Genomic DNA, 22816 nt, shown 5'->3' with positions numbered 1-22816 from the left:
TGGTTTCTCAGCGCTCGGCTCGGCGCAGGCCGCGGGGCGCCCCCATCAGCCCCCGGGGCCTGTACGCGCGGTGCCCGCAGCAGCCCCTGCGGCCTGTAGCGCGGCGCCCCCAGCAGCCCCTGCGGCCTGTACGTGCGGCGCCCCCAGCAGCCTCTGCGCCAGGCGGCGGCGGCTGCGGCTGCGGCCCGTACGGTCGGGCTGGGTCGGTGGCGCCGCGCCGCGGCCAGACAGCCGGCGGGTAGGCCTAGCCAAGGGTGCTACTCAGCCACGCGCCTGGGGAGGCCACGGGTCCACGCACACTACGGCTTCCCGCGATCCTCCCCTCCTGCTGCTGGGTTCTCACTCCAGGTGGCCCCCAGTAAACAATTACGTGCGGATTTTTAGGGGCCCCCCATGAGTTGGTGGCTTCTCCCCCTACAGGGGGGAATCGGCCTACTGCCGCCGCCCCACTCTAGAGCTAGTTTCTCGTTTCTGCAGGCTCTTGGAAAAGAAAAGTTTCTCACAGGGTTTGGGAGCGAAGTTGCGGAAAAGCATGCGCCGATCAGCTTTCGCGTCAGCTGGGTCCGGTGCAATGGCGGCGGTGGCCCCCAGCGGCGGGCGAGGGCTGCAATGTGCACAGGCAGCCACAGGGTGGCGTCCGCGGCCCGCCCCGAGACCCGCTTGGCGCACGACGCCTCCACCCGCTTCTGAGGCTGCCTCGGCGCGATTCTAGCGACCACTTCCGCTGAGCTGAAAAAGGCGTATTTATTGACGGTTGTTAAGTAGGTTATTTACAACTGAATCTACCGACACATCCTGATAGGAACAGAGAGAAATGATTGGTGAGAGACAGCAAGTAGATTTGCAAACAAAAATACGAATATGGATTTACAGTATCCAGTACTTTCTTCGCAAAAATAATGAAACAGTTTTTCTAAATTGTTCAAGACAATACAAAACACTGACTTATCTTCAATGTGTTCCTTTTAGTTGAAGACACAGCGTTGATCTATCAGAAGTAAAAGAGCTTTTCATCTTCTTTTTGAAATCATGCAGGTTATGCAACTGAGAAATAGACGGAGTCATGGATGAATGAGATATCGACCATTGTCGGTTACTGACAATGGTGAAAATGCAGGGAGACTGTTCTTTGAAGCCAGTTGATATTTTCCAGCATTATTTTACATACCTTAAATACTCTTTGAGATAGCATTGATGCTGTTCACACAATATTTTCAGCTTCTTGCATTATGCTTTCTGTAGGATTTTACATCCTTTTTGTGGTTGGGTGGAGCTATGTAACTTGTTCTGACCAATGAGTTAGAAGTATTGTGTGCCTATTCTGGGGTGAAACATTTAATACCTGGTTTGAGATACTCTAAAACTCTCCTTCACTCTGAGGCAACAACTGGCTGTGATCCAGATAATGGCACTTTTATCACCCCTCTCAACTGACTGATATAACATGAATACATAACAAACCTTTGTTGTTTTAAGACACTGAGATTTTGGAGTTGTTACCTTAACATAACCCAGCCTAACCCACATAAATAGAGCAGGTGTAGAGTTGTGCGTAAGTTTGTTACCTTGATGAAATAAAGTGCAGTTGTTATCAATATTTCTTACATTCTCTTTGCTTTGCTCTCATGAAACTCTCCCTCAGGAGCCAAACATTTTTGATAATAGAGTAAGAAAGAAGCAAGATCTTGAAAGAAAATGGTCTGTATAAATTCTGCCCTACCTCTCTACAACACACCAGTGTTCAGAACATCTCAACATGGGAACAAAGTCTGCAAGCCAGACCATGGCCAGGACTCTATTTATTACTTGGACCTCAAAGGACCCCACTCTAACAAGAAAGCTGTTTGATGCTTTGGTTCTCAAGTATCAGTGTCAACTCAAACCCTGTGTCTAATACTCCACAAATTGTTTGGGTAGTCCCCTTTCTCCAGTGCAGAGTTATGTGAATTAAATGACCTTGGGTACTTGCCATGGTATTTCAGCGTCCTTTATCCTGGGCACCCAGCTACCTCTTCAGTTAATAGTTTCTGAGTCTGAAAACTGACATTAACCTCTCTGTCATACATTCTTGGTTTCTTCTGCCGTTATAAACTTAGTAGTATCCTTGTTGAGTGCCAATCTGTTTGTGCTCATGGGGATTCCATGTTCTATTAATCATTTCCTTAATTCTGGAGGTCGGGCTTTCCTGGATGTCTCTCTAACCTTGCTGGTCATTATGCTGACTGTGATTTCCTGGTTTCTGATGGTTAATAAATAGCATCTGTTTTAGAATCTTATCACCCCCATTGTTATCAGTGAGCCAAATTCTATGACTTCCCCTTCTACCCTCAGCCTTTGTTATAGGAATGCCACCATTGAATATTTTAGAAATTCTTATGCCCTTCTCACCAATATGTTCCTTACTGCCTTGGTAAATGATATTTCTTTTAGACCCTTTCATGAAACATAATCATCTGGCAGATCTTCTGGCCGTACAAAGTATACTCATGGGAGCATGCCCACTTCTCTAAGCTTTTTAATCCCTTTCTTCATTGTCTTCCAGGATCATACTGGCATTTAAGCTTCACTCAATATTGGCCATAACTTTTTCCACTCTTCTAGGAACCATCTTAGTAATGAGTTGGCACCAACTCCTGGGGTTTTTGCCATGGTGCTAAATCTTGTATCTCAGGAAAGAACTCCCAAGTCAATAAACTTTTCTCTATCCAACTTTATGTTCTGGCTCCCTTGATCAAATACCTCTAGAATCTAGTCCTATGTACATTTCCAGGCTCCTGTGGGTAAATGTAGGCTAGGTTTTGTATCTCTATTGGGTTATAGTCCTTTTCTTTTCTCATCAGGCCCCAACTGGATTATACTGTGATTTAGCTTCCCTAGTGGTTAGGAGGAAAGGTGGGGGCAGATCCTGAGGTAGGGGGACATCTATTGCCTTGTTGGGACTTCTGGCATGCCCTGGATGCCAGCTGGTACAGAGGGTCCCCAAGAGAATCTGAGGCATTTGGGAGAACTGCCTGCAGGTGACCTCTGGGGTATGCAGAGGAGATGTGGGACTGACTAGTGGTGGCACACAGGCCATAAGAACAGAATGGCTCTTCCCCAGTGATAAGGCCAAGACTCCTACTGCAAAGGCTGGGGTACACAACCATCTCTTTGATTTGTTTCAGCTTTGCTACTCTCCTCAAACTAAAAAACTGGTGTGAAGAATCTAAATTGATCAGTGCATTTGTCTTTATGTCTGAAATAAAGTGGATTTAGTTATTGCAAAAATGACACTGAGGTAAACTTTCCCTGTGGGTGCCTGTTAATTTGTCTGTAGGACAAACCTAGAGAGACTTTCACTTTCCTGACCTCGAGCAATCCTCCTGCCTCAGCCTCCCAGAGTGCTAGGATTACAGGTGTGAGCCACCGCACTGCACCGGGCCTGAGACTTTCACTTTCCTTCTTATGGTTTCCCTGTCCCCAGATGGAGTTAACCACTACCAGCCCCCCTCCCCACCCACATACATGGGCTTTCCCCAAAGGTGGGGGATGGTGAACAAGGGAAGGGATCCAGGTTCCTTTGGGCTTCTCTTTCCAAAAGGGTCAAGTGATTTTTGTGTTTCTTTCCAGTACTGGTTGGAGTAAAAATAAAGAAGAGTGAGCCCTTAGATAGGGAGAAGTGCCAGAGAGAAGGTATGAAATGTTGCCAGGCCTTGATCAGCCCAGCCCTGAGGCTTGGGGAACAGGCACATAGGCCCCAATCTGGGGGACTCCAAGAACCTGTCCCTGGGACAGCTATAAGCCAGAAATTGATTGGAATGCAAATTGTTCAACTAAGAAATTGGCTTAATCAAATCAATTATTTAAGTACTAAAGTACATACAAGAAGTAATTGTGACAAAGATATAAGCACAGAGCCGGGCGTGGTGGCTCACGCCTGTAATCCTAGCTCTCTGGGAGGCCGAGGCGGGCGGATTGCTCAAGGTCAGGAGTTCAAAACCAGCCTGAGCAAGAGCGAGACCCCGTCTCTACTATAAATAGAAAGAAATTAATTGGCCAACTGATATGTATATAAAAAATTAGCCGGGCATGGTGGCGCATGCCTGTAGTCCCAGCTACTCAGGAGGCTGAGGCAGCAGAATTGCTCAAGCCCAGGAGTTTGAGGTTGCTGTGAGCTAGCCTGACGCCACGGCACTCACTCTAGCCTGGACAACAAAGCGAGACTCTGTCTCAAAAAAAAAAAAAAAAAGATATAAGCACAGAAAAATCTGAAGAGGAAGCATGAGTGGGGAGGTTGGGATGGAGGAAGCACTTTGTGATGCTTTAGCAGTGACTGGCCTTATCTAGTTTCACTGCAGGTCATAGCCCTTTGTCCAGATCAGCGCTGCCCTCCCACCTTCTACTCCTAGGGTTCCCTTTCCCTGAAATTATGTCTGCCCTGTAAGGGTAAGCAGAGCTCTCTCTTCTGAATATCAATGTCACTTCCTGCTTCAATTTCCAACTCCTCAGGCTAGAGTCTTCTATAGGGGGTCTTTGTGCCACTTTCTTATGGGATTCATTCCCTATAATTCTCATTTTCTTGCTTTCCCAGTTCATAAAAACATTACATGCAATCAACAAAACTCCTGCTAGTATATGTGACCATTTCTTTTAACACAAATGTTGGAGATGCTGTGCTTCTATTGAGATGACAATTATTGTACTTTTTTCTGAAGGTGAAGGGGAGAATAGGCGCATTGTCCACAGACAGGAAAGCAGTGGGCTCAGGAGCTGTTGCATCTACTTCCAGCCCCAAGTTGCTTGAGGGTGCTCCTAGATGCTTGGTGTTGAAGGTGACCTCTGCCATGGGGAGCCAGGATGGAGGCTGGGCAAGGATGCATCCTTGTTTGGCAGATAAGCTACATTTTGTTAATCAAATAATCTAAAATCATGTGGTTTGTTTGCTATACTCTTTTTGTTCTTTTTCAAGCTTTTAGTAAAGTCTTATGCATATATTTCAGTTTTTATCTCAGCTATGTTATAGAGTAGCAGAAAAATATTTTGTCTCCAAACTATATCCCAAGTGGGAGAGCAGCATTTCTTGAAGCTAGTGAGTAATTACCCAGAAAACCAGAAGGGTAAAGTAAGACTCTAGAGGTAAGAGCTGGCACTTTATAGTATCACTGCTTCTTCCCACTTGAAGTTTCCCCTTGCAGTGTCATGCTTGGAGATCTGGATTTATTTATTAGGGAAAGCAGCAGTTACATTTTTCCTTCTTATGTGGCAAGGGACTGGCACTGGCCAGATCTATATTATGTCTGGAAATAGGGAGGTTATGAGAAAGCCCCAAATGAAAGGGCACGAATAACGCACCCATTTCTCATCATAAGTTACTCTCTTGTATCCCTATACCATGTATGGAAACATTCTCTGTTAGTAAACTAAAAAAGAAAAGAATTATTCTGAACACAGAGAGGTGTGAGCTCTCTGATTCAAACAGTCCCTCAGAACTCATTTGTAAGTTCTATTTTCTTCTTTTTGGTCTACAATATTCCCTCTTGTCTCCCTGAAATCCACCCCCTCCTGTCTCTGTGTCTGTCTTTCTCTTTCTCTATCCCCCTCTCTTTCTCATTCTTTCTCTGTTTCTTTGTCTTAATCTCTAGTACACGCTCAAAGTTTTACCCCGTTCTCAGAAATATATTATTTTTCAAACTACCTAATAGGATAATCAGGCTACATTTGACTTCCAAGTGTTTAAAGATTTCTTTAGAGTAGGCATCACTTCAAATCATCTCTAATTACCAAATTTCCAAATTTATTTCTATTGAATTCAGCTCTTTTTTTTTTGCTTTATTTGTGTTACATGCCATGAGACCCACAGTTCTAATGTCATTGGCTGTTGTGCTCTGGTGCTCACACAGAGAGAAAGGGGCAGGGGACTGTGCAGATCCATGGCTACACAGTAAGCTGCTGCCACTCTTCCTCATTTGGCTTCTTTTGGTGTATCCTTTCTTGCAGCTTTTCTTCTTTTTGTTTCTGACACTTTAGCACTTCTTGTAAGTGTCTGTCTTTTTGAAGGCAGGAAGTTACCTTCTTTCCACGATCAGAATCCAAAGAGATTGCTAAATTCCACTTTTTCTTTCTTTGTAGCTTTTTATGTATTGTCACACAGAGAATAGTGTCCACAAAAAACATTATTCCTACTGTCAAATAGAAAAGGATTTTAAACCATGGAGGAGTGGATGATTGGAGGCCTGAAACAGAAAAAGACAAAGCGAAGAAGTGCTATTAAGAAATCAGAGGGATCTGGCTGAGTTATGTTTGGAAGAGAAGGTTGGCTGAGACCTGATGTGCCTGTCCCCAAGGAGGCACTGGCAATTTCAGGGGCAGAAAGGAACTAGAGGTAGCTCCAGCTGGGCTGTGTGGTGGACAGACAGGGAGCAGGTTCCTGGGAATAGTTTAACTGCTGGGGCCTATCAGTAGATTTACTCCCTAGTTTCAGAGACAACTACTATTTCTATGCCATTTAATGCTTGAAATGAATTTCAGCTGAATATTAACTTTTTCCCCCAAAGCCTTGTTTTTCTGAAGTTCACAATCCCCCCACCTCAGTTTCATATAGACATTTGGGCAGGTAGATATGTGCAGTTTATAAAATCACTCTTATAAATCCACCATGTGAACTGCTCGAAGCAAGAACTGCACCCCAGTGTCTTTATATGGCCAGATCTATGCCAATAGATATGAAGAACTCAGTATATTATTTCTGAGATTGTTGGTGAGGGAAGGAAGGGAGGGAAGCAGAAGGAGAGACAGAGAAGAAACAGGGAGGGCAGGGAAGTTGGGGGGAGGAAGACAGGAGGGAAGGAGAAAAGAAAAGAAGAAAGGAGAAGAAAAGGAGGACAGAACGACAAAAGGAAGGAAAGCCATGGGGAAGAAAAGGAAAAGAATAAAGAAAGGAAAAGAAAGAAAATTTAATAAAGTTTGTGAGGAGAATAGTGATGTTCTGAATCAAGGACAAAAAGGCTTGCTCATGGGCTTTTCCTGAAAAGACTTCCTCCCCCTGGCTGGGCCATGAAACAGTTTAACAAACCTCAGTCCTGCTGGCAAAAAGGGAGCCCCTTCTCCTGTGCCAGTCACCCCCCATTGTTCTTACCAAGCACTTGAAGCTCCAACTCAGGGCTGTGCTTAAGGACATTTCCATCTTCGGTCGCTGCCTCACACCAGTATAACCCAGAATCCTCTTTCCTAGCAGTGAGTATCTGGTATTCTGAGGATGTGTTCCTGGCCCTCAGGGTCTTGCTGCCCATGTGGAAGGAAAAGTAGAGCTGCAGACCAGGCCTCTGTGGGAGCAACTTTGTTTCACAGCTCAGTGTGACCAGATTCCCCTCGAAGAGCGGGAGTGCCAAGGATGCTGTCAGCACTGGAGGTGGGAATAGCTCTAAAGAGAAAGTTGGTGGGGGACAGGGTTGCCTGTTTAGTGTCAAGGTTCTTTTTACAAAAAAGACACCTTCCCCGCCCCCCCCCCCCCAGGAAAACCTGTCCCCGGAGAATACATCATAAGGCATAACTTTCCCTACTTCCAGCAGAGAGACATTCTTAGGGTTTCCTAATAGACATAATGACAGTTGCCAACTTGCTCAATCCTATTGAGGAAAATACCCCTACATGGTCCATGCTTCCCTGAGTGGTCCACGTGATCAATCTATTATATAACCATGACCTTTTGGCAATGGCCAACCAGGAACGAACATTGACCCATACACTTGACAGTTCAGCAACTCATTACTTGTGTTCCTGACTCAAAAAGTAATCTGGGACAATAATTTTGTTCAGGAATGAACTTATTTTTCAGGCTGAAAAAAGTGGCTACTGGTTGTGAATACTAAGAGGAAAGAGTGAAAGAGTCAGAACAAGGCCATGTGCAAACTGGAACAAAGGAAGCTGCCTAGTTTGCAGATGCTTAGAAAGAAGTGGGACCAGAGAGGTCACATTGTCATTGAGCGATAGACGGAAAGTATAACCAGTTCCTAATATCTTCCTTGTTTCTATATCTGTGGCACTTTCATGAGATTCCATTGCATTATTTTCTAGTAACTCTCTTAGCTACCTTGTGTGAATCTCTACCCCTTACAATGAAAATAAAATTGATTAAATGGATTTCCACTATGGCCTGACTTTGACATTAGCTCCTGTGATTATTGATGAGGCACTGTGGTATATTGGAAACAGCAATTCACTTGGGCCCTAAGAACTCACTTCTGGTCTCAGCCCAGCCACTGGTCACTGTGTGGCCTTCAGAAAGGCAGTTTACCTCTCTAGAGCTCAGTTTCTTCACTTGTAAATCAAAGTGAGGATTTTAGCTGATTTACGATGGTCCCTCTGGTCCTTACGACAATAGCTCTATGACTTTTCAGATGCAATACCTTTCACAGTAACAGATACTCCTGCTGAGGTGTAGCGATGCCTTCCCATGCCTGAGCAGTGATAGATGCCATTGTGACTCATGTTGGTTTTCAGAATGGTGAGTTCAGAATTCTGAGGAAAAAACTTCAAGGCTTTACCATTTTGATAGAAAATCACATTGTACACTGGCTTATTCTTCCATCCATGACACCTCAAGGACAGAGGTTCTCCTTCATTGAAGACTCTGCTAGAGACCTGCAGTAGTAGCCAATCTGAAAAATGTGGACAAAAATGTATGTACACAATGGAGGAGGTACAAGGAGCCCAAAGCTTGACCCTAGGGGCTTATTTTTTTGTCCATGCAACATTCCAACTTCAGAGCTCTGCTACATCTGAAGCCTATGCCCCTCTCCTCAAATATCTTTAGCTTTAATGGAAAGAAAAGTAATCTTTACCAGCAACTGTGCACATAGCCCCTTCCTATCTTTCCTTTGATGATCTCACAAGTTGGTTGGAACAAAGACAGTTTACATAACAGGTAAGGCAGAATTCCAAGTGGTAGGCAGAATTCTAAGATGACTCCAATGAGTCACTTCCTTGTATAATCCTCTTGAGTGTAGGTGGAACCCATGACTTGCATCTAGACAATGACAAGGGTGATGAGAGGTCACTCTCATGCTTATTATATCATATAAGACTCTGTTTTAACAGACTAGAGTCTCCTGCTGGCCTTGAAGAAGTAAGCTGCCATGTTGTGAGAGGAACTAGGCAAGTTTCTCTAGAAGCTGACAGTGGCTTCTCCAGCCCCCCTTGGGAGGCAGCAAGAAATCAGGGACCTCATTCCTGCAACCACAAGGAACCAAATTCTGCCAATGACCTTGTAAATTTGGAAGAACTGCAAAAAGGAACACAGCAATGTCAATATCCTGATTGCAACCTTGTAAGATCCTGAGCAGAGTACCCAGCTAAGTTGTGCCAGGACTCCTGACTCATGGAAACTGAGAGATAATCCATGTGTGGTTCTAAGCTGCTAAATTTGTGGTAATTTGTTAGACAGCAATGGAAAACTAATATGCTCTAACTCCTGACAAATTTGTTAATAGGACCACATATCCTAAGACTAACACACAGGATGGCAAACATCCAGGTGTACATATCCTACTAAACTGATAGGAATACTCACATATGTGCAGAAGTAGCTAGCAAAAACAAGCTCCAAGTCTAATGGGCCCTCCCTTTCAACATACAAATCTACACATAACCCAAAATGCTTCATTTTCTTTGCCTAGGGGCAGTTGGTTTGGCTAAATACAGATGAAGTTCTTGGAGGACAAAGAGGAGAAGAGACAGTAGTGTTTTCCTTTTCTCTAGAACTTATCTAAGATGGAAGGCAGGTGTTCCAGTGCCATATGTAGTATAATTTTCACAGTCTTGGATACTGCCATAGTGCTTCTAAGCATAATTAATACTCTTCCCTGCCTTCCTCCCATCCTCAGCTAAGAGATGTTCAAAGACTACACTGCCCAAACACACAGGCGTCTTTGCTTTTTATACCAAAATATAGTGGGGAATTTTAATATATCACCATCAGAAACCATCAAAACACTAGTAATGAGAGAAAATATTTGAGTGACACAATTAATAGGCTTGATTTTGTGGAGTGCTATACCTTAGAAAGAGAAAAGTCATGTATTTTCCGTATTTTCCAAACACACCCGCAACAGTTATAAAAATTGAGTGTGTACTAGGCCACAAAGCAATTTTCAATACCAAGGAACTGATACCATATTTAACACAAATTTTGACCAAAATGCCATAAAATTAGAAATTAATAACAAAAAGCCACCCTCCAAAAATCTTCTAAATAATTCATGAGCAAAAAATTAAAATTTAAAAATTTTAACTTTAAATGATAATGTATTATATATCAAAACTCATGGGATGCAGCTTTTAGCAGACATTGCTAATTTCCTATTCAAAAGCCATTCTCCCATCTTCACGAACTTGGAAAGAAAGGGACATTCATTTTAAGTCATATGATTAGGACTTGGGTCCACCAACCAGCTATATTTTCTTGGTCTCAGCATACACAGATTAAATTGAAGTTACTGAGAGTCGGTGTAGCTGCAATTGAATCCTCCACTGCTGACTAACTGGGGTACAGCATTTTTAAGTTGGGTATAGAAAGCACCAACCAGAAAGCTTGATGTATTGTACTGTAAGTCAAATTAACAAGTTTTGTTCATTATATTTTTAAAAAGCCAAAGAAACCATAATGAAAGTGAAAAGGCAAGACATAAAGTGGGAGACGATATTTATAATACTTGAAAAAGGACTCATATCCAGAATACATAAAGAATTCCTGTAAGTCAATAAGAAAAAGACAGACAGTAAAAAATTGTCAGAAAAAAGATGGCGGATGAGAAACACCGCCAAACAGAGTGTCTCTGCAGAAAAGATAGATTCTAGCAGAAATCAGAAGAAAGAAGCAAGAAGACGAGCCTACATCGGATGAGGGTCGAAGGAGGAGTACCTGAGACCACGGGAGACTCCACGGGAGGAGGTCAGGGAGGAGAACTGGAAGCTGGGACTGCCGGAGCAGCCCGGAGACCAGCGGGAAGTATCGGCCGTTTCCCCTCCCCTGCATCCCGGACTGCTGGTGGGCTCCCCAGCCAGTGGAGAGACCTGCCGACACCAGCCCAGCGACGGCCGCTGCCAGTGAGCAGTAAGCCAGTGGTGGACGCGGCACCAGGCTCCCAACTCCCTCAGGGCACCTCCGTGTGCACAGACCTGAGCCGCATGGCAGACGCCATATTGCCTCCTCCTCCTCTCCCCCACCCTACCAGCGGCTGTCCAGAGAGACAGAGAGACAATATAGCCACCAGCCAGAGGCACCTACAGGAACGAGACCTTCCCTTTTGGGACCCTACAGCTGACTAAGGGGAACTCAGACTGTGAGCTCCCTACCTGCCAGCCCTCGCAGGTGCTGCTGGCACGGTGATCCCAGGAGAACGGGGCAGACTCTGAGGTTGAGAGACATAGACGCAGCTTGGGCTCCCTGTGGGTGAATTGGGACTGGCACTGCTCTCCCTGGTGGGGATATAGTTTGAACTCTGGGACCCAGAGGTCAGACCTGCAGACCACATCCTGTGCACCAAGGCCTCGCATTGCCCGGGGCACAGAAGGGATATTTGTGAACAGCCTACTGCAGTGTGTGTGCCTTCAGGGGCAGATCAGCATCCTAGAGGGCAACCCTCCCCCCAAAGGGAGGCCCTGCACCCAGCCCAGGTGGCATTCCCACGTAGGGAACCTCCCCGCAGGTTGCACAGCCAGGGGAGGAGTGGTGGCATGTGGTCTGGCCTTCGGGCAGAGGCCCAGCAGTAGCTGCGGAGTTGGGGACGGTGGAAAGAAGCCAGGCCCACTCCAGACTGCGGGTCTCAGACAGCCCCATCCCGACATGCAGACTCTCTGACTGAGCCGGGCCATTCCAGCCCCGACCTGAAAGCTTTGCCTGGAAGCAGAGAACAGAACTTTGACCCCTGCTAACGACATTGGTGTTGCCTGAGGGCAGGCTTACCCAACCCAGCTCTGCCCAGACTCTCTCCTAGACTAGCCCTCATTGAAGGGGAGAAAAGGACACACCTGGAAGTCCCAGGGCCCCACCCACCACCTGAGGCACTAGAGTTCTCTCTACAGGAACAAGAGCTGATAACAAGGCATAATAACAACAGTGTAGCCTGTTCCTCCAAACAAGCGCCACCTACTGACAGGGAGAGCATCCTGCACACCCTTATCAGGACGGAGTGGACAAATCTCACCCACAGACACCACCTTCCGGCTCAGAAACTAAACAAGGCGTGTGAATACCCAAACAAAAACCTAAAGTAAAGAAACAACAACTGATCGATATGGGAAGAAATCAGCGAAGGAACTCAGGAAATATGAAGAACCAAATGGAAAACTCTCCCCCAAAGAGGAGCCCCAGCCCCCTAGAAACGGACACCAACCAAAATCAGGCAACCAAAATGACAGAAGAGGAATTTCGTCTGTGGATCATAAGAACACTCACAGAGCTGCAACAACAACTCAATAACCAACACAAAGAAACCACAAAAAGCCTCCAGGATCTGGAAAAAGAAATGGACACAATGAAGAAAAGTTTAACCGAACTCCTGGAAATGAAGAATCAATTCAAGGAACTACAAAATACAGTGGAAAGTCTCAAGAACAGGGTAGATCAAACAGAAGAAAGAATCTCAGAGCTTGAAGATAACACCCTCCAATTAAATAAATCAGTCACAGAAATAGAGCAGAGAAACAAGAGAAAAGAGCAAAGCCTACAAGAGCTGTGGGATTATGTGAAGAAACCTAACGTGAGGGTCATAGGGTTACCAGAAGGGGAAGAAGATAACACTTAAGGGTTGGACAAGCTGTTTGAAGATATAATAGAGGAAAATTTCCCAGGCCTTGCTCAAAATCTTGATATACAAGTTCAAGAAGCTCAGAGGACCCCTGGGAGATTCAATGCAAACAGGAAGATGTCACGACATGCAGTCATCAGACTGACCAAAGTATCAACTAAAGAGGCCCTTCTAAGAGCTGTAAGACAAAAGAAGCAAGTAACATACAAGGGAAAGCCAATTCGAATAACACCAGACTTCTCTAATGAGACTTTACAAGCAAGGAGAGACTGGGGCCCTATTCTCACTCTTTTAAAACAAAACAATGCCCAACCAAGAATATTATTCCCTGCAAAACTAAGCTTCATATATGAAGGAGAAATAAAGACATTCTCAGACAAGCAAAGGCTCAGAGAATTCACCAAGACAAGACCAGCCCTACAAGAAGTACTTAAAACAGTGTTGTGCACGGAACATCATAATAATAACCCACAAATATAAAAACAACCAAAACCCAAAGATATTAAAGGCCAGATATTACAATGGCTCAAGACAGAAATCATAGCAACAACATCCAACCCAACAGAATGAACAGTAATCTACCTTACCTATCAGTTCTCTCAATAAATGTGAATGGCTTAAACTCTCCACTCAAGAGACATAGGCTGGCTGAATGGATAAGAAAATACAGGCCAAGTATATGCTGTCTTCAGGAAACACATCTAACCTGCAAGGATGCATATAGACTAAAAATAAAAGGGTGGAGATCAATATTACAAGCAAATAGAAGCCAAAAGAAGGCTGGTGTGGCAGTTCTAATTTCAGACGATTTAGTTTTTAAACCAACAAAAGTAGTGAAAGACAACGAGGGTCATTATATAATGGTGAAGGGAATAGTTCAACAAGAAGAGATAACAATTTTAAATATATATGCACCCAACTTAGGTGCACCCAGATTCATAAAGCAAACCTTACTGGAGCTAAGCAAATGGATTAATAGCAACTCCATAATCACCGGAGATTTCAACACCCCACTGACGGCACAAGACAGATCCTCTAAACAGAAAATTAATAAAGAAATAATGGACTTAAACAAAACTCTAGAACAATTGGGTCTGACTGACATTTACAGAACATTCTACCCAAAATCCACTGAATATACGTTCTTCTCATCAGCACACGGGACATTCTCTAAGATTGACCATATCCTAGGACACAAAGTAAACCTCAAGAAATTTAAAAAAATAGAAGTCATACCATGTATCTTCTCAGATCACAGTGGAATAAAAGTAGAAATCAACCCTAACAGAAACTCACATTTCTATGCAAAAACGTGGAAATTAAACAACCTCCTACTAAATGATTACTTCATAAATGAAGAAATCAAACTGGAAATTAAAAAAATTCTATGAAGAAAATGACAATGGAGAGACAAGTTATCAAATCCTCTGGGACACAGCTAAAGCAGTTCTGAGAGGAAAGTTTATCTCCATAAATACCTATAACCAAAAGACAAAAAGATCACAAATAGACAATCTAATGAAACGACTCAAAGAGCTCGAAAAAGAAGAACAGACCAGCCCCAAACCCAGCAGAAGTGAAATCAACAAGATCAAATCAGAACTAAACGAAATTGAAAAGAGGGAAGCTATTCAGGAGATTAACAAAACAAAAAGTTGGTTCTTTGAAAAAATAAACAAAATTGACACACCACTGGCTAAGCTAATGAAAACCAGAAAAGAGAAATCTCTAATAAGCTCCATCAGAAACAAAAAAGGAGATATCTCAACTGATCCCAAAGAGATACAAGATATAATTTATGAGTACTACAAAAATCTTTATTCACACAAATTGGAAAATGTGGAGGAAATGGAAAAATTTCTAGAAACACACAGCCTCCCTAGGCTCAATCAGGAAGAAATAGATTCCCTGAACAGACCAATCTCAACTGCTGAAATAGAAACAGCAATTAAAAATCTCCCTAAAAAGAAAAGTCCTGGTCCAGATGGCTTCACACCCGAATTTTACCACACTTACAAAGAAGAACTAGTACCTATCTTGCAGAAACTATTCCACAACATCGAGAAGACCGGAAACCTCCCTGATACCTTTTATGAAGCGAATATTACTCTGATACCAAAACCAGGAAAGGATGCAACAAAAAAAGAAAGCTACAGACCAATATCCCTAATGAATATAGATGCAAAAATTTTCAACAAAATCTTAGCTAACCGAATCCAGACGCTTATTAAAAAAATAATCCATCACGACCAAGTAGGCTTCATCCCAGGAATGCAGGGATGGTTCAACAAACGTAAATCTATAAATGCAATTCACCACATAAGCAGAAGCAAAAACAAAGACCACATGATTCTTTCAATAGATGCAGAAAAAGCTTTTGACAAAATTCAACACCCTTTCATGATACGAACACTTAAGAAAATAGGCATAGAAGGGACATACCTAAAAATGATACAAGCCATATATGACAGACCCATAGCCAACATTATACTGAATGGGGAAAAACTGAAAGCATTCCCACTTAGAACTGGAACCAGACAAGGCTGCCCACTATCTCCACTTCTATTCAACATAGTGCTGGAAGTCCTGGCTACAGCAATCAGAGAGGAAAGTGGAATTAAAGGTATCCAAATAGGGGCAGAAGAGATCAAACTTTCACTGTTTGCTGATGATATGATATTATATTTAGAAAACCCCAAAGATTCAACCAAGAAACCCCTGGAACTGATCAATGAATTTAGTAAAGTCTCAGGATACAAAATCAATACACAGAAATCAGAGGCATTCGTATACGCCAACAACAATCAAATTGAGAACCAAATTAAAGACTCAATACCCTTCACAACAGCAACAAAGAAATTAAAGTACCTAGGAGTATACTTAGCCAAGGAGGTAAAAGACCTCTACAGGGAGAACTATGAAACACTGAGGAAGGAAATAGCAGAGGATGTAAACAGATGGAAATCCATTCCATGCTCATGGATTGGCAGACTCAACATCATTAAAATGTCTATACTACCCAAACTGATCTACAGATTCAATGCAATACCTATTAAAATCCCATCAGCATTCTTCACAGATATAGAAAAAATAATTTTACGCTTTGTATGGAACCAAAGAAGACCCCGAATATCAAGAGCAATTCTAGGCAACAAAAACAAAATGGGAGGTATTAATATGCCAGATATCAAACTATACTACAAAGCTGTAGTAATTAAAACAATCTGGTATGGCACAAAAATAGGAATATTGACCAGTGGAACAGCTCTGAGAATCCTGATATAAAACCATCCTCATATAGCCATCTAATCTTTGACAAAGCAGACAAAAACATACGCTGGGGAAAAGAATCCCTTTTCAATAAATGGTGCTGGGAAAACTGGATAGCCACTTGTAGAAGGCTAAAGCAGGACCCACACCTTTCACCTCTCACAAAAATCAACTCACGCTGGATAACAGACTTAAACCTAAGGTATGAAACTATTAGAATTCTAGAGGAAAATGTTGGAAACACTCTCCTAGACATCGGCCTAGGCAAAGAGTTTATGAAGAAGTCCCCAAAGGCAATCAAAGCAGCAACAAAAATAAATAAATGGGACATGATGAAACTACAAAGCTTCTGCACAGCCAAAGAAATAGTCATGAAAGCAAACAGACTACCTACAGAATGGGAGAAAATTTTTGCATTCTACGTATCCGATAAAGGGCTGAAACTAGAATATACTTAGAACTCACGAAAATCAGCAAGAAAAAAATCAAATAACTCTATTAAAAAGTGGGCAAAGGACTTGAACAGAAACTTTTTCTAAAGAAGACAGAAGAATGGCCAACAAACATATGAAAAAATGCTCATCATCTCTAATCATCAGGGAAATGCAAATCAAAACTACAATGAGATATCACTTAACTCCAGTGAGAATGGCCTTTATCAAAAAGTCTCCAAATAACAAATGCTGGTGTGGATGCGGAGAGAGAGGAACACTCCTACACTGCTGGTGGGACTGCAAACTAGTTCAACCTCTGTGGAAAGCAATATGGAGATACCTTAAAGCAATACAAGTGAATCTACCATTTGATCCAGCAATCCCATTGCTGGGCATCTACCCAAATGATCCAATGACACTCTACAAAAAAGACACCTGCACTCGAATGTTTATAGCAGCACAATTCATAATTGCAAGGCTGTGGAAACAGCCCAAGTGCCCATCAATCCAATAATGGATTAATAAAATGTGGTATATGTATACCATGGAGTACTATTCAGCTCTAAGAAACAATGGTGATATAGCACATCTTATATTTTCCTGGTTAGAGCTGGAACCCATACTACTAAGTGAAGTATCCCAAGAATGGAAAAACAAGCACCAGATATATTCTCCAGCAAACTGGTATTAACTGAGTAGCACCTAAGTGGACACACAGGTACTACAGTAATAGGGTATTGGGCAGGTGGGAGGGGGGAGGGGGCGGGTATATATATACATAAGGAGTGAGATGTGCACCATCTGGGGGGATGGTCATGCTGGAAACTCAGACTTGTGGGGGGGGAGGGCATTTATTGAAACCTTAAAATCTGTTCCCCATAATATGCCGAAATAAAAGAAAATAAAAAATAAATTGTCAAAAAGACCTTAACAGTAACCTGACAAAAGAGGATATCCAACTAGGTAATAAACATAAAAAATGGTCAATATCATGGTCATTAGGGAAATGCAAATTAAAACCACAACATAATATTACCACACAACCACTAGAATGGCAAAAATGAAAATACAGAAAATACCTAGTGTTGATAAAGATGGAGAGCAAGCAAACTCTCACACTCTGTGGAAGTGTAAATTGGTACAACCACTTTGAAAAACTGTTTAGCACTATCTACTAAAGCTGATTATTTTGTGATGCAGCAATTCCACCACTAGGCATTTTCCAACAGATATCTACACATATGTGCACCAAAAAACACGTTAAAAAAATGTCCACAGCAGTACTATTTGTAAGAGATGAAAACTGGAAACAACCCAAGAGTCAGAATGGAAAAATATGTAGCATTACACAATAATAAGAACAAATGAACTTCAACTTCACAACATGTATGAATTTCACAGTTATAACGTTGAGAAAAGAAACCAGATGCAAAAGAGTACCCCCTGTATCATACTGTAGCCATTTATATGAAGTTCAAAAATAGGCAAAAATTTATGGTGTCAGAAGTCGGTGTTAGGGGGTGACCTAGAACCCAGCAAGAAGGAGTTTCTGGGTCCTGGGAATGTCCTATTTCTTGACCTGTGTGCTGTTTACTTTGTGAAAATTCACTGAGGTTTACACCTGTGGTTTGTTGTATATAAGTTATACTTCAAAAAATATTCACACTAAAATGTAATGCAAAGAAGATACTGTTCTCAATAAGTCACCAATGCTAGGTATTCTAGAATCTGTGTGCAGGCGAGGAAAGGGGATTTTCCCAGTCCTAGTCCATTTTTTGTCACTTGAACCATGAAACATTTCTTTTGCTGGAACTACACTGTTCTTGTTAAAACAGCTCTGTCAGCTCCATCCTAAGAACTTACTTCCTGAATCCTAAGAGACCCACGAATAACAGTAAGCCTTTCTTAGAACATTCTCAACATTTCCTTAGCCTACACATATTTCCTCTAAAAGCAATCAAATCTGTATAAATGTTATTCCACCTCCAGCATAGATTAACTTTTGCATTATCAATTTCAAAGAAGTTTGGGCTCATTACTTCTGAATAACTAAATAATACATTTGGGTATTTTGTACTGAATAAGGAAACATTTTGCCCTAAAGAATATTGCAGTCTTCATCTCTTGACAAATAGAAACTGCTTACAGATTTAAGTGGGTAGTGGTTTTTTGTTCTGCTTCTATTCATTTAAGTCTCACAATAATTCCATGTCCAGAATACATCTTACATATATACCATGAAATACGCCCCAGACTATATGAATAATGTTTACTGCAGCATTGTTTATAAAAGCAAAAGAATGTAAACACCTTAGAAGTATACTAATAGGCAGAATGGTTAATTCTGATCTAGCCATACAGCAGACATTTAAAAGTAGACATCTATTGATATAAATGGACCTTCAAGATATTTTAAATGATAAAAGTATGATGTAGGATAATATATACAGAATATTCTATCAACTGTGGTTTTTTAAAAAGTTTATGTATATTTCCAGTTTTGTTTCTGTGAAAGGTGACTGTAGGACTAGGGTTTTGGGGTGAGAAGAAGATGTTTTATTGTTCATCACTGTACATTTGTCTGAATTATTATTATTTCTGATATGAGACATACATTTTGAATAGTGATAAAATCTTAGGATCTGAGTCTTACTGTAGACACCCTACTCACAGCTGGCTCAGTTGGGGTGCTGTTGGTATACCATTGTTGGACTCTGATATGATGTTTTAAGTATATTGACTCAATTTCACCTGATAGGCACATAGAGCTGAGACTTGTACTCAGATAAATTAACACACACACATCTGGCATCCAAAAACGGAGAAAACACAAAGGAAGATGTGATTTCCAGCCCTTCTCCTCTGTGCCATACTTACCTCTGTGGATTCCCAGATGTACAGGGTCACTTGGCACTGAGAGACCTGTCTGGCACCTGTATTCACCACTGTCATTGACACTGGCAGAAATGATGCTGTATCTGGAGGTCAAGGTCTGAATGGCTGTGCCGTTGTGAAACCACTGTGTGGAGTTGTCCCTGGGCAGACGGGGCCCCTCACACCATAAGGTTATATTTTCCTTTTGGAATACACTGGTCCATGGAGGCTGCAAGGTAATCACTGCCTGTGTGGTGTCTGCTTGGAAGTAATAATAATAAAAAAGACAAAGTGAAGTAAAAGGAAGGACTCTGAGTGATTGTTAAGGTTTTGTGGATAGCATAAGGGGAAAAAATGCATACTTAGGTTAGCTTGAAAACTAGGCAAGAGGGAACCGACAAAAACCAGCTTTCAAGAGTGTCTAGACCTTGCTTCAGAGAGCTCTGTTCATGTTATTAAATCCTCATCTGGGCCGGGCGTGGTGGCTCACACCTGTAATCCTAACACTCTGGGAGGCCAAGGCGGGCGGATTGCTCAAGGTCAGGAGTTGGAAACCAGCCTGAGCAAGAGCGAGACCCCATCTCTACGATAAATAGAAAGAAATTAATTGGCCAACTAACATATATAGAAAAAATTAGCCGGGCATGGTGGCGCATGCCTGTAGTACCAGCTACTCAGGAGGCTGAGGCAGAAGGATTACCTGAGCCCAGAAGTTTGAGGTTGCTGTGAGCTAGGCTGACACCACGGCACTCACACTAGCCTGGGCAACAAAGTGAGACTCTGTCTCAAAAAAAAAAAAAAAAAAATTAAAAAAGATAAATCTTCATCTGGGTGTTGGGGATTTTGGCTCCTGAGGACTAAATTACTGATTTAGATATCCCTGTTGATAAACAATGAAGCTTTTGCATTGTAAAGTGGGGCAAACTGACTGGAGCTGGTTTCCTTATCTTCTGTACTATACTGTCTGAGGGTAAAGCACAGATTTTCATTAGCTTCTGCATTGGAAATGGAGGTTCAACTCCTTCCTTTCAAGTCTTCAGTACTTGCCTGGCTCTTTCTGAGGAAAATAAAATTACTCAGCTTTCTTGTAAAGGGAACTGGTGTAGGGGATGTTGGAGAACCCAGAGGAGCTACTTCTGGAGTTTTGCAATCTGGCCCTTACCTACTATTGTAAATACATTTAGGCATTTGGTCAGAGGTCAGGGCTCATTCAGTAAGCCTGAAAGAAACCTTAAAAATCAAGGTTTTATCAACATCGCATTCTGAATATGGGAGATTTTACATAATTTATAAATCTTTCTCCTTTCTACCCTCTCTCTAGACACTCTTCCTTTCAAGTTAATAGGACCCATCATTTAGACGCAGGAAAGTGACACAGGAGAAGTTGAGTTAGAGATCACTCACCCACTTGCCCCCCAGCTGGAACTGCAAGAGAACAGAGAATAGAGGTATCAGTTGGTCAGTGGGAGATGCTGAGGAAGGGAGAATTGGGGAGACAGCATTAATGTAGACTCTGAGGGGTCAGCTTAGATCTCTTGAGTTTCTATCTCCCTTTGCCCAAATCAGGTATTAGCAGAACTGAACCACCGCAGGTTGTTATTGATGAGGCTTTATTTTGGTTTGGGGCTTCCAGGCTTAATGTTACTTCAGGGTCCCCTTCCCATCCTTTTGATATAATAAGCACCAACAAACCATGAAAACGCAGCTACAGCTGTCTCTATACTCATGAGTTCTAGCCAAGCATACCAAAGGAAGACAAAATCTTGACTACCCAAAGCCAGAACCGCCCCCTCTGAACCCAACTTACCCCAAAGGAGTAGAGCTATCAAGAGCCACATGTTTGTCTCCAAGCTGCTGGGAACAGTGAAATCTGTAACCTGCGAGACATTGAAGACTTTCAGCTGGGGGCTCTGGAGCCAAGATTAGAAAAGAGGAAGGAAATGGGCTCTCTTCTGACCACATTCATCATCTTCCTTTTCTGGGAAATACATCCCTAATTCTTTTTTTTTTTGAGACAAGAGTCTCACTCTGTTGCCTGGGCTAGAGTGCTATGGTGTCAGCCCAGCTCACAGCAACCTCAAACTCCTGGGCTCAAGCAATTCTACTGCCTCAGCCTCCCAAGTAGTTGGGACTACAGGCATGCGCCACCATGCCCGGCTAATTTTTTCTATATATTTTTAGTTGGCCAATTAATTTCTTTCTATTTTTAGTAGAAATGGGGATCTCGCTCTTGCTCAGTCTGGTTTCGAACTCCTGACTTTGAGCAATCCTCCCCCCTCAGCCTCCCAGAGTGCTAGGATTACAGGCATGAGCCACCATGCCCGGCCTACATCCCTAATTCTTGACATATACTTTAAAGCGTATTTCTTATATCTCATATCTCTTAGCTCATCTCTCTTAGTTTGAAGCTCTGGTTTTTGGATTATGAACTCTCAGAATCCAGAGAAAGGGCTAAAGTTTTATTCACATTCTATTCTGATTATATTCTCGCTCTATTCTGATTATATTCTCGCTCTAACCACTTCTATTTGTTAGGGCTAGCCTATGGCAAAACCCCACTTTGTAATTGGTTCAAGGCCTGGATAATGCCTCCAAAACTTGATCATTTAAATGCAGAGGAGTAGATATCAGCTTCTATAAGGCATATGAAGAGTTACTCATCTACAAGAGTGCCCCTAATACAAACCAGCTTCTATTCCTCTGGGGAATACAGACAGGATCACTCTCCCATTTTGGTAAGAAAAAAAAAAAGCCTTCTTCCTGAAATACATTATGAATTTGAGGTGGTTTTTTTGCTAAATCAAAAGGTAGAAATATTCCCAAGAAAGGAGTTTCAGAGTACGTGTGGGAAGCTCTGTGCCACCAAAGTGAGTTGGTTCCTGAGGTTCCTGAAGCTCTTTATAAAGCTATAAAGAGATTTTTAGATATTTTGTTAAAAGAGAAAGAGAGTTAAACAGAAACTAGGATGAGTTCAGTGAATTCAAAGAGACCTGAGTAGCAATCTCACTGTCAGAGAATAAAAATGATGACAAATAAGGCTGTAGATTGAATTACTGGCCCCAATTTCTCACCCCTCCCTGAATCTACACTATCTCCACAGCTTCATGAGAGGCTGAGAGGGTACCACCTGACTCTTGACTGTGGCTCATGCACATGACTTTCATTGGCCAATGAAATGTGGATTGAAACAACATTGTGCTAATTTTGAACTTAGAATCTTCACACATTTTTTTTTTTCATTCTCTTGTGCTTCTGCGATTGTCATGACAAGAACATTCCCTAGCTAGCTGGCCATAGCATGAAGCAGAGCTGTCCTAGCCATTGTAGCTTGAAATAGAGATGCCCTGCAAACTTCTGAGTGAGAACTAAATGCTTCCTGTTGTATGCCACTGAGATTTGAAGATTGTTACAAAGCATAGCTGACTGATACAAGTGAAAAGCAAGGAAGAATGG

General features: G+C 42.4%; 1 protein-coding gene across 2 annotated transcripts in view; it reads right to left on the bottom strand.

Moving 5' to 3' along the window:
- Window positions 1-5753: 5753 nt before the first annotated feature.
- FCGR1A (Fc gamma receptor Ia) overlaps window positions 5754-22816 on the bottom strand; it is a 47984-nt gene continuing 30921 nt past the window's right edge. Inside the window, exons 3-8 of one of the 2 annotated variants that reach the window (XM_076000063.1) lie at window positions 21171-21240; window positions 20768-20788; window positions 19367-19624; window positions 8385-8636; window positions 7115-7399; window positions 5754-6212 (exon numbers count right to left, since the gene is read on the bottom strand). In XM_076000063.1, the coding sequence (XP_075856178.1) occupies window positions 5914-6212; window positions 7115-7399; window positions 8385-8636; window positions 19367-19624; window positions 20768-20788; window positions 21171-21240 (1185 nt within the window). In that variant the 3' untranslated portion in view covers window positions 5754-5913. The remainder of the gene's footprint in view (window positions 6213-7114; window positions 7400-8384; window positions 8637-19366; window positions 19625-20767; window positions 20789-21170; window positions 21241-22816) is intronic. The other variant, XM_012754124.3, reaches the window with a different exon arrangement.

The sequence above is a fragment of the Microcebus murinus genome, chromosome 2, assembly GCF_040939455.1.
Source record: "Microcebus murinus isolate Inina chromosome 2, M.murinus_Inina_mat1.0, whole genome shotgun sequence".
In the NCBI taxonomy this organism is placed as follows: Eukaryota; Metazoa; Chordata; class Mammalia; order Primates; family Cheirogaleidae; genus Microcebus; species Microcebus murinus.
The sequence above is the reverse complement of the archived record's forward strand: the minus strand, read 5'-3'. Positions and strand labels throughout refer to the sequence as shown.